The following is a 12,812-nucleotide window of genomic DNA, read 5'->3' as shown; positions in this document are numbered from 1 at the left end:
ATTATTTAGGCCTATTCAATTATTTGTTTATTATTTATGTACAATAATTGAGACGTAAAATGAGATAGAAACAACAATAAAAACATAAATGAAAAAGATTATTATTAATTGACTGTCTTAGTCCTATCACTTTAATGTAATGAACACAGTACATCTCTCCATATTTAGGCTAAAACACTGCTTTATTAATGTAATTAGGTCTACTTATATGTATGTTTGTACTTTAATTTTAGTTATCTTTTAATATCTATAATTCTACTTTACAATGATAATAAAACTTGTTAACAAGTTTTTTAATGATTAATGAAGGAATTATAATGCTTTTTTTCATTGTTTCATCTTCATTTACAAGTAGCAAGAGTACAAGAGTATTTACAGCTACTGTATATTTCTCTCCCTTTTCATCCTGTCCCTTTGTGCCCCCTGGTGACATAGTCGCAAACTGTAAACCTAAAAACTCGTTCTTTACTGTGTTCACACCAGACGCGGCGTGCGCGGATAAATCACGATATCTGCGTGTAAACAGACATGTGAACATTTTGAGTTGACTCGCTTAATTTGCATGTCAATTTTGCTTCATTCGCGGGTCAAATTCACTTCACAATAGACGTGGATTCACATCATGGGCAGGGCTTCTGTCTGCCTGCTGACTCTAGCTTTGTTGCTAAATGGCTAACATATATTTTATTGAGAGAATAACTGTGTTCATGTGCTTTTTGAGTGCTGTAAAATAGCGTTGATTCGTTTGGAGCTGTATCTGTGTCCGTTAGATCCTTTCAGAGGTGCACCCAGCTCTGTGAGTTCATGAATTCCTCCAGAAACTTAACCTGGATGATGGAAGCTTTCAGCTGTGCTTCTGACTGAGCCGAGCCCAGTTTGATCAACTGTTGTCTGTTGTCGGCAGGAGGATTTTCCCCAGGGACACCAACAACAGGCGCTATGTCATAAACACACCCTACAAGAGAAAGCTCCTGATTTGTAAACGCGACGCGAAAGTCTGCTGAAGTTCAGATTTTCCAACTTAAGCAATACGTGCGTTAAGTGCGTCAAATGTGTGAACCTTGTCAATTGCGCAGCCTCATTCGCGCCACCTCATCTGCGCCGCAGGATGTCTATTCGCGTCTAGTGTGAATGCAACATTAGCAGCATTACTCCTTTAGTGCACCGGTGGTATCACTCATAGAAGTAATGCTCATTTTAAAGTGTCACCCACTGTAATATCTAACAGAAATGTTGTGCTTGTGTCAGTTTGACTTCAATTTTTCAATATAATTACTTGAAATAATGCCCAGATAAGTGTAATACCCTGCATTTTTGATACATGTGTGAATATCATAGTCTAACCTTGTTTTATTAAAATAAGAGAAACTGTTATTTATTTCCGCCTCTAATAGTCGTTACAATTAAATTGGAGGTAAAAATATGAACAGCATATTTTAAGTGGCAGGTTTATTTTTATCCATATGTGTCAATAAAAGTGTTTACTGTAAATTTAATTGATATTGGTATTATTTCTAAGTTATTATATTCTACAATTTGTTTTGATCTCACAAAGAATTTTAACTAATATTGATTTAAATTTAATTTGTAAATAGTTCTGTAGTGATTCTGTAAATAGCTACAAAGGCAAGTTTTATTGTTGACAGTGAGTTAATAGATTTTAAAATGGATTATATTGTTATTCAAATATTATATTATATTATATTATATTATATTATATTATATTATATTATATTATATTATATTATATTATATTATATTATATTATATTATATTATATTGTTATGTTATGCGATGCCATGCTATGCTATAATAAAATAATATTGCCAATCCTAGAATTTGTTCATGGATTTTGATTCCAGTAATGTCTGCAGATGAATAAACACTCTAACATGTTTTTATCCAACGAAATATTTGACTTCAATCCATATTTGTTGCCATTTGGACTTTCAAAAACAACATTTTGCTTTCCTGTTAACTCATACAAAAAATAAAAATAAAAAAAAAGGAATAGGAAAATGGACTTTATGAACATTTTTGACTAATGATTCAAATTGATCAATGACTACACTCCTTGACATAACCTGATAGAACAATCCCATTCATTGATTTAAGTCATGGTGATGCTATGACATTTTAATAGGCTTTTAGGTCTGTGTTGATCTGTTGTTCATCCCCTCAGCTGAAGGCTAAACATTCTAATCTCTGCTAGTGTGCATGACTTGTTCACCTGTGAGTCGTATGTCTGAACAGGTTTTTTTCTCTTTGTTGTTAATGCTTAAAATCAAAGTGAATGAATGAAAGAATTTGATATTGACATTAGTTTTGTATCAGAAATGAATGGAGGAGTACATTTGGGATTTACTCATCATGCAGAGAGAGAGAGCTGCTGGAGAAGAGCTGTCTATATTTAGATGTCATGTGTTTGTGTGTCCTTATCTTTGTTGGCCTGTCACTGGTTCTGCTCAAGGGATCTTTCTAGCATTCAACTACTGCTAACAGTGAGATGCAGACAAATCATCTTCTCATACAAGCCTTGATAACATCCAAATCTGAGTTAAACTCGCACAGTATTTAGCTCTCAATGTTCTAGAACATTAAAGTACGAGTCCAACAAGGACCCCTTGTGGCAAAGAATAAAAAACAAGGCATTTAAAGGGATAGTTCCACCAAAATGAATCATCTGTCATCATTTACTCACCTTTTATTTGTTTCAACATCTTTATGAGTTTGTTTCATCTGATAAACACAAAAGAAGATATTTTGAAGAAAGCTGGAAACCTGTAACCATTGGCTTCCTTAGGATTTGTTTTCACTACTATTGAAGTCAATAGAAGTCAATTTTTCAGCTTTCTTCAAAATCGATCTTCTGTAATGTTCGACAGATTAACCAAACTGTTTGTAACCATTTGAGGGTAAGTAAAGAGTGGGTAATCTTTCATTTTGGGTGAACTTTTTCTTTATCGATAAATATTGATTTGTTTTTCTTTGCTGTTTATAATTTTTTTTTACTATTATTATAATTTTTAATCCTTTTTTTCAGATCCCAAATGGTTGTCGACTAACCTGGGAATCCTGACATGCATCGAATGTTCAGGCATACACCGGGAGATGGGCGTCCACATCTCACGCATCCAGTCTATGGAGCTAGACAAACTGGGAACCTCCGAACTCTTGGTATGTTTGCTGGCGCAACATTTTATTTTCAAACACAACATGACAGGATCCTTACAGATCCACATGGCTCTGTTTGATCCCAAAGTATAGGTTCAATTAAAATATTTGTAATTTAATTTTAGCCAAAGGTAAGAAGCTATAATACAACTATCTGTGCCTTCTATTGTATTCATTTAATTATTTTATTTTCGGCTTAGTTCTTTTATTAATCAGGGGTCACCACCGCAGAATAAACCGCCAACTTATCCAGCATGTTTTACACAGCGGGTGCCCTTCCAGCTGCAACCCATCACTGGGAAACACTCATACACTCTCATACTCTTTGGACAATTTAGCTTACCCAATTCACCTATAGAGCGCATGTCTTTTCTGGGGGAAACCGGAGCACCCGGAGGAAACTCACATGAACATGGGGAGAACATACAAAACTCCACACAGAATTGCCAACTGACCCAGCTGAGGCTTGAACCAGCTACCTACTTGCTGTGAGACAATCATGCTACCCACTGTGCCACTGTGACATCCCCTTCTGTTTTAATAAATAATCCATTAACATACTTTATAATAACATTAATAAGGAAATGTATGTGAATTCTTATATATAATTTTTATTAGTCCTTCATTCTCATATTGTCCTATATAAGTAATCCTAAACTAATAATACTAATAGATTTTATTTTATAAATATACAAGTCATAATAACAATCAAAACAATCAGCAAAACAATCCAAAATGTTAAGAAATGGGGAGCCCAACAACATATTAAATAACAAGCAAACAAACCTAAGGCAGGTTGGAACTTCCCACTCCTTACAAATATCAAAAGAAAACCATATAGGAGAACACAACAACAAAGCCTTCAAAAGGTGTTGTGGCGTGGAGGAATGAGGGATCGCGAGAACTCCGCTTCCGTCTGTTTTAAAGGCCTGATGCCACCAAATCAACCAATAGAAAACTGAAAAGGGAAAAAAGATGAACAAGATCAATTGAAAGTAATAATTAAGGGCTGGAGTGAAAGCCATACGCAGGCTTGCACACCATAATATGCCTAGGTTGAAATGCCTGAAAAAGAATTATGTAGTAGAGCATTTAAATACAATTTGCTATAAAATAATTGGCGTCAGGGTATTGGTCACAAAACAGTGCAATACAGTGCAATACACAAGTTTGAAATATACTTGCGGAGACAGCTGGATTGAATCACACCATTTACCCACATCACATTAATTGTTGACTATATGCGACAAACAAAACATAATTAAATTTTTAACAATGATTTTATTTCGTACGACACTGTTATACACTGTTTATTATTAATGGGTTACAGTAAAAAAAAAAAAAAAAAAAAAAAAAAAAAAAAATATATATATATATATATATATATATATATATATATATATATATATATATATATATATATATATATATATACTGTTAAAATAAAAAAGAAATCCACTATTTCTCTTTTATGCTATTTAGGAGCTATGTGCACCCACTGAAAGGTCTCTCTCTTTCAAGTTCAAAGCAAACTTGAAGCACTTAAACTTAAAACATTTAGATATAAAATAACCTATGTAATATATTAACATCATCAAAATAAATAAAATAATGAACAAATGAGAAATAAATGACAGAAAACTAATGTCAGTCAATATCATTCATTTATTCATTTTCTTTTCGACTTAGTCCCTTTATTAATCTGGGGTTGCCACAGAGGAATGAATCGCTAACTTATCCAGCTTATGTTTTACGCAGCGGATGTCCTTCTCTGGGAAACATCCATATACGCTCATTCACACTCGTACACTACGGACAATTTAGCTTATTCAATTCACCTGTAGCGCACGTCTTTGGACTGTGGGGGAAACCCTCGCGAACACGGGGAGAACATGCAAACTCTACACAGAAAGGCCAACTAACCCAGCCGAGGCTCGAACCAGTGACCTTCTTGTTGTAAGGTGATCGTGCTACCCAATGCGCCACTCTGCCCAGTGTTAATAATAGTAAAAAAAAAAAAAAAATTGTGTCACTAAATATACTTGGGCTGCCGTTAATATACTTGGGCCGCCCTCACAAGTAAAGTCTATATGTGGGAAGTACTATTCAATATACATATTTCATAACAAACAATACAGTTAATGTTATTATTGTTGTTATTATCTAGCATTTTAAATATTGCCATTTTTGCATCTTTCATAATGTTGTCTTCTTTTTTTTTTTTTTTTTTTTTTTTAGCTGGCCAAGAATGTGGGGAACAGTAGTTTTAATGATATAATGGAGGGAGGTCTTTCTTGTCCCTCTTCTAAACCCACTCCCTCTAGTGACATGTGAGTATACCTAACAGTTATTTTGGTCGTAGTAGAAAACATGTAAGATGTAAAATAATAATAATATTATTACAAAATCTGATTTTTTAAAATGAAAATTCAGGCCTGTAACCAGGGGTAGTTCAAGTGGTTCGGAAGACCCACCCCTCAATAACAAAAGTCCAGAATTTGTCCCATACATGAGCTTATTTGTCTTATTTTGACTATACAGTGAAAAGATCCCATTGAAAAGGCTATAAGACCAAGCGAAATCCTCTGTTGGCTTTGCTGTGACTTCAGCTAATCAGTTTTGGCCAATGCTAACAAATATTTACATTTTACGATCCGCTGTAAGAGAAGTCTTCTTTTGCTGCTGCATTGTTTTTAAACAGAGAAAACATTTTACAGGTAACTTTTATTTTAAACCTTGAACCTTATTCTTGAAACACAAATTGAGCAAATAAAAGGTGTAAAGCACCAAAAGTGGACCATATTGACATTGATTTGTATACTAATTTGGATATTGTTGTTATCCATGAATTTTCTTCTTCTTCTTCTTTACCAGATTCCTATTACTTGTAATGTTATATGATGTAACAAGTATGTATTTTAAAAATTAGTACTATTCACATTTCATCCTTAAAAATCTTTAGGAAACATTTTTGGTATCAAAACATGTGGTTATGATGACCATCTGACAATCGAATTCAGCTAAATACAATGCTTAAAATGTCACCTAAATGCAGTATTCAAATCTTAAAATTAAATAGAAAATGAGGCGAATATCAGGTCCAATTTTTGAGAGAAAAGAACCACCCCTTTCATCAGGCTGGCTATGGGCCTGAAATTTATATTGTTTAGTTTTCTAGTGTATTAAAACATTTAATAAGTGAATTATCTGATCTATGTAATTATAGTTACAGGGCCAATTTTGTAAGTTTTTGGATAATGGTAAATAATGTTCGAATTTCCCTCTCTCTCATGGCGATTTTAGGACTGTTCGTAAGGAGTTCATCAATGCTAAATATGTAGATCATAAGTTTGCAAGGAAAACCTGCAGCTCAGCAGAAGACAAGAGGAGTGATCTTTTTAAAGCCGTCGGGTCACATGACCTGCTAGCTCTCATCCAGGTGTATGCTGAGGGGGTAGAGCTTTTGGAACCACTACATGAAGGAGGACAGGTAAGAGTCTGATCAATCGTCAAGGGTTTAGTAAAACTTTTTATTAATCTAGTTGCCGATAAAAAATATCTATAAAAGCTTATTGTCCTGAATATGAAACTGGAAACAGTAGTGTGACCCAGACTGTCATTTCACATGAAGTATGTGCCGTACGCATGGGAGCTTTTGATGAGCTCAGATTTTGAGGTCTGGTGCTTATCAGAAAGCAGACATGTTGGACAGTAGAATCCTCTGCCTTGATCTTATGCCAGTTTTCCATCCTGAGAGATCCTTCATTCCTGCAGATAATGACTTTGATAGTGCCGTTTGTCGACTCTGAGATGAACAGCTGCTGCTGATAGAATTCAGTCATAAAAGCAAAGTTTAATTGATCTCTCATTTTCTTGGCTTTTTATGTAGCCCTGATCTCTGTCAATATGTCATATGACTCAAATATTATGTTAAAAACAGTGTGGTGAAAAAAAATATTATTTTTATTTTAGAAAAGAAAAAGAAGTCTTAATTGAACTAATTAAAAGTAGAAAAAACATATATTTATGAGATAATTATTTTTTATTAATAAAATTAATTTTTAAAAATCCTGAATGAATAAACCATTTTTAATGGTTAATTAATTTTTAATAAATGTTTTTTTTTAATATATGAACAATATCACACTGGTAGCAGTGTAATATGGCTGTATATCAGCACTGGTGATATGATATTGTTCACATGATATTGCGATTATACAGCAGTTCGACGGGTGGTGACGGAAATGCTATGTGGAAACTTCCACTATGGGATTTCGTTCAGAAAGCCAATCGTCTGACAGAGTAAATAATCGAGCCAATTAAATGCCAATGAATTGGCAGTGTCAGCTTGTGCAGCTGATGCTCGTTGCGATCAATTTGGCAAAATAAGCACAGCGAGAGCAAGGTTGAGGTATCCTTTTTTAGCTGAAGAGACTTAAACCCAGAGCTAAGGGGCAATCATTATGGTGAAGGAACATAGCATTTCCGTTCCCCCCGTCGGGGAACAAGGGTTACTTTAGTAACCAAAGCGTTCCCCTTCAGGAGGGGAACTTCAATGTTATGGGGAAACTTCCACTGTGGGCAAATGTCTGAAAAACGGCATAATGATTGAACCTTACCTTCACCCCCGGTGAGAGGTTTGCCAGGCAAAGAGAGGATGAGCACACCTGCATCACCAAAGGCTCAGTCTTCCAATGTGTTCCCTGGCCCTTACTTGTCCCTCTTCTAAAGAAGATTTACGGCTTTAGATATATTATTCGGGAGCCGCAAAGCATCTAGATAATATAAGAAATTTAAATACGACAGTACAGTGCAGTCCCGATTGGGAGGATGCTGCGGAGGCCACTTGCTTGTGTGAAGTGTGACGATATGATGGCAAAGAGCATATGGACTAGCCCTGAGAAGGGGGCAGCACATATACGAATATAAGATGGTTAGCGGTGAGGGAAGACATGGCGTGGAGATATGGTCTGTACTCCACGTATCAAAACTTCAAAAACCACTGCGCATTCACTGCTTGTCAGGAATGCCTTCTGAAGTGCAAGTCATTTTTAAATGTAGAAAAGATTTACACAGCTTCTACTACCACAGCAAATTCCATTTTTACAGTTGATATTTGGCGCCAGATAATCAAGAAGTGACGATTTTGTTTACTTTGACTCGTTGGATGCTTTATTCGCATGTCTTATATGCGATAATCTAGTTTTGCGCATAAAGTTAATTCACATTTTTGAATAGAAACATAGCTATTGAGCAAAGCAAAGAGGGTTGACGTTGTCCATCCACAAGACTACTGCTGATCAAAGCATTATAAGGTTGGTAAGTGACACAAAATCGATCTCTCTCTTTTGTATGTTGTAATGCTGTATTTATACCATAGTAATTGTAGTGTATTGAGTGTGAGATGGGACTTGCATATCAGGAAGGTATGTATTTTGTGTTGGCCACTCTTCGTATAACCCTGAGTTACTTTTTTGTTGGCCATGTGTTTCCAACGAGTCTCCTGTTTTCATTACTGCAGACTAGTTCAGAAATAAATAAAGAAAAAAGAAATGCGTTATCGCAAACACAACAGCTATCTGGTAATGTTCACGTAGCTTTGGCTTTGATCCTCGGATTGCAACAGGGAAATACTGGGAAATCTCTGTAAAGTGATTGCATTTCATATCCTTCAGCTTTATAATCTTAAAATGTCAGCAATATCTCCTGTTTTGTCATCACTTTAGATATTAAGCTCTAAAGTTAATAAGCTATAGCTCTAAAGTGACGTTTGTGAAGTAGCAACGGTTTTTGTTGTTTTGACGTCAGCTGCAGATGTGAAGGATTAGTGGAAGAAAGTAGTTCCTTGTACAAAAGGGTTTTAGACTCTCCATATTTGATTTTCTTTTTTATATACACGATTATGCCATCAAAAAAATCTTAGGTTAAAACCGGTTAAATGGTTTAACGTGTGTGTTTGTCTGATATAGGAAGGTGGAGAGACTGCATTGCACTATGCCGTGAGGACAGCTGACCAAACCTCACTGCACCTGGTCGACTTCCTTGTCCAGAACAGGTATTATTATTAACACCTACCTATTTGCTTGTTAAGTCGTGACGTATGAAATGCTGTTTCCGGGTCCAAGACACTACTCATTTGAATACAGAAAATACTCATTTATATCATACATTAAAGTGAATCTTATATGAAATCATTATCTACACAGCAGTCTCTTTACTTGCTGCATCACAGACACCAATATTTTAAGACTTTATACAAAAATCCCTTTCTGGCCATCAGATATTAGGCATGGAGATTGCGATCGTGATTGTCTAAAGTGTTACATCGGTTTGTAAACATTTACTATTACCAATACGCTTGTTTCACGCGGCTGCCATTTTAAAGAACCAAAGCGAGACTGCGGTGGGAAGAAACCCGTAAGTATAGGACCAGCAATGTAAACATTGCAGTAACATGCTGTGGACTACAAACCTCCAGCTGTTGCAGAGATTTCGAAACACAGATATGGTGTAAACATAACTTTAATATCATTCAGTAATTTTAATTTAAACAATTAAAAGCAATTCAGCATCAAACAACATCACAATCTCTGTAAGAGTAATATGCTCAAGTGTCCTTCTAGGCTTCAGTTCATTGCACCAGTTAAACACTGTGGGGATGCTTCCCTGCTTCAGCCTATGTAACCTGGTGAGTGATAAAACACTGCAGTCCTTCGTAGAACACCCTCGTGTTGTCTGTGATAGTGTTGTCCCGCTATTAAAGTCTTACAAATGGACATTTGTAAGACTTTGGACATTTCCTGCTAACATTCAAGACTTTGGACATTTCCTGCTAACATTCAAGCGCCGCTGAGCACGTTCATAAACAGCGCTGATTTACCATAGTATTTACCAGTGCTCATCAGTTTACCGCTCTTCACCCAATGCAAACACAGAAATATGGACACTGAAGCACGAAGCAGCAGTGAAGATCAGTCGAGTCATCAAGCAGATCGCTCGTCTGTGTTTGTACTCGGTAAACAGCGGAGGGTAACCTGATGACCTTCTCGACCAATCACAGTCATTTCTGTTGAGCACGTGAACATAATGGCAAATCAGTGCGGTTTTTAGAAAGCCATCAACAGTGCCTTAAATGTTAAAGGGAATTTTTTTTTTTTTCAGTATCGTAATTTAGTAAGTCTAATATAGTGAAAGAATCAGTTTATTAACTCTAGTTTGATAAATGGCATCTAAAACGTGTGTTTGGGAAAGAAAACGTTAGCTAACTAGTGTCGTTTCCCTTAACTTAGCTGAAAATGAAGTCTGACATCCCTTTTTATTTTCACCATTCATTCAGAATGGACCTTCGGGTCACTCAGAAGGCGGTGAAATGATAAATTTGTGTCACTTTCTCTTCACTGATAAGATATACAGCCAATTACACAACGTTCCTAAGTAGCTTTCAACGATACTTACGGGTTTCCACCACAGCCTCGATTTCACTTTTAAAAATGGCAGCCGCATGAAATCAGTCTATTGTTGAGTCTCCCCATGATAGAGCGATTGGACCCGGAAGCCACTTCATGTGACGTCACTCTTAACAAGAAGAAAACTACTAAAATCTGAGGATCGGGAAACACTCCTGGCCATATTTTCAGATTAATTATCTGTTTTAGCAGTTAATGATCCTCAGTTTACAGTCCTCGTCAGCTCCTATTTTTTGTTCCATCACTGTTATCACAAAGAGCTTTGATGGTTAACCAGGACATGTTGCTTTTAGAATGACAGGTGTTCACCTACTAGCTTCAGATTTTTTTAAAGGATTATTATGCAGATAAAAGAGTAATTTAAGTTCAGCTTCAGCTCTATTTGATCTCTGCTGGATGGATTAAAGTTATATAATGGCATCAGAAGTTCAGGTCATGCCTAAGCCAGAAATGTACTTAGATCACATTCTAGTAAATTACCATAATTTCTGTATTGAACTATTGTTGGTTTGCTTTAAAAGTGGGCTTAGGAGACACATGTTTCTCAGCGCATTTGTGAGTTGAGTATGGTAATAAGGTAGTTTAATTTTTTGGGGTGAACTATCCCTTTAAATTTTTATCATTTTATTTTTAACTCAGCTGCAATAATTTAACATCTGACAAAAATTATTATCACTATTCAAGGGGCTAATGTTTTGTGTTTAAAATAGAAAACATACAGACTTCAAGACTGATTAGACCCTGAATTCTAAGATTGTTGTTATTCACTAGAGAAAATGTTCAAGCTGAACTTGAATCTAGGGCAGAGAAATTTCTAAAGTTGCTGTCACAGATTGGGGATATACTGGTGTAGTTGTCTAGCCTCTCCCTGTCCTTTTTTTCTGCTGTGAGTCTCAGTAGGTAAACAGAACTGGGTCATTTCTCTTGCTCTCTCCCCATGTGTGCTGCTTATTCACTGCTGACCCAAATTCTGTGAATTACAACAGTGTGAAGTGGCTCATAAAGAGCAAATATTTTGATAATATCGTAGCCTCAATTAAAACTTTAAAATTGCTTTGTAGATGATCTTTTAAGCATCGTGTTCATTTTTAGCATATTATGCTGGCAGTTTTGATGTCTAACTCTTGCATTGTGCTTTTTTAATAGTACTGTACAATAAGTTTTTGTATCACAAGGTCAAGGACGACCTGACTGCTTATGTTTTTATCTCCGCAGTGGGAATTTGGATAAGCAGACGGAGCGAGGAAACACGGCCCTGCACTATTGCTGCCTGTACGAGAAACATGAATGCCTCAAACTACTGCTCCGAGGCAAACCAGCTACTGATATCAGTGAGTTAAACACATGCATGCTGTTTTTATTTGTTGACCTTTGATTAAATGGATCTGCACTTTTATATTATGTTTACCTAAATGCATGGATCAAAGGCAAGATTGCATATTTTGTTATGTAGAAATAAAATGACACTTAAATTCTGATGTGTACTTTATATATATATATATATATATATATATATATATATATATATATATATATATATATATATATATATATATATATATATATATATTAGTAATTACATTGAATCACTTAACCACAAAATAGTACACTTACTAAAAATGACACTGACTGGGTTTCCATTGACTGGGTTATGTGATTGCTGTCACTATTGGAATATAGAACTTGTTTTAAGTGAACTAACACAGAAAACTATTATTTGATCAAATTAGCAAAAAAGTACAAGTGGTGCTCGCTGCAGAGCCATTTGAGGAGAGCTGAGCTCCAGCGAGGGGGAGCATGAGCTGTCGCTCCTCCTCCTGTAAGCTGCTTTAATGCGTACACCAACCCCACCCCTAACCCTACCCCCAGTGACATCACTCGTAGAAGAAGTGCAAAAAAGGTGGAGCTCAAGCTTAAGCTCCCCCTCGCTGGAGCTCAGCTCTCCCATTTTGGGCCTACATACTGTACCTAATGCAACACCAAGGTTGTGTGTTCAAATACATGCATGCTTGTAAATCTGTTGTAGTTATTATAATTATTATAATATTATTGTTAATTTAGACTGACTCTACTTTCATTTAACAGTCACTTTGGCCCAGTTTACGCTAATACGTTTAATTTTAAAATGCCGTTTTAATTAAAACGATCCATGTTCACACTGGGGTTTCACCT

General features: G+C 35.7%; 1 protein-coding gene across 14 annotated transcripts in view; it reads left to right on the top strand.

Annotated features, from left to right (window-relative positions):
* The window catches only part of asap1b (ArfGAP with SH3 domain, ankyrin repeat and PH domain 1b), a 150,128-nt gene that overhangs the window by 120,096 nt on the left and 17,220 nt on the right, over positions 1–12,812 (top strand). For 13 of the 14 annotated variants that reach the window (XR_012399723.1, XR_012399721.1, XR_012399724.1 and 10 more), the window contains 5 exons: positions 3,044–3,177; positions 5,413–5,504; positions 6,478–6,664; positions 9,144–9,229; positions 11,856–11,971. Coding sequence is in view for 10 of the 14 variants with exons in the window: in XM_003201277.7 (XP_003201325.2) it covers positions 3,044–3,177; positions 5,413–5,504; positions 6,478–6,664; positions 9,144–9,229; positions 11,856–11,971 (615 nt within the window). In the remaining 4 variants the exon portion in view is untranslated. Of the gene's footprint in view, positions 1–3,043; positions 3,262–3,405; positions 4,501–5,412; positions 5,505–6,477; positions 6,665–9,143; positions 9,230–11,855; positions 11,972–12,812 lie in introns of those variants that run through there. The other variant, XM_073941606.1, reaches the window with a different exon arrangement.

The sequence above is a fragment of the Danio rerio genome, chromosome 24 (genome assembly GCF_049306965.1).
Source record: "Danio rerio strain Tuebingen ecotype United States chromosome 24, GRCz12tu, whole genome shotgun sequence".
Lineage (NCBI taxonomy): Eukaryota > Metazoa > Chordata > Actinopteri > Cypriniformes > Danionidae > Danio > Danio rerio.
Note: the sequence above shows the minus strand (reverse complement) of the source record. Positions and strands in the feature narration are given on the sequence as shown.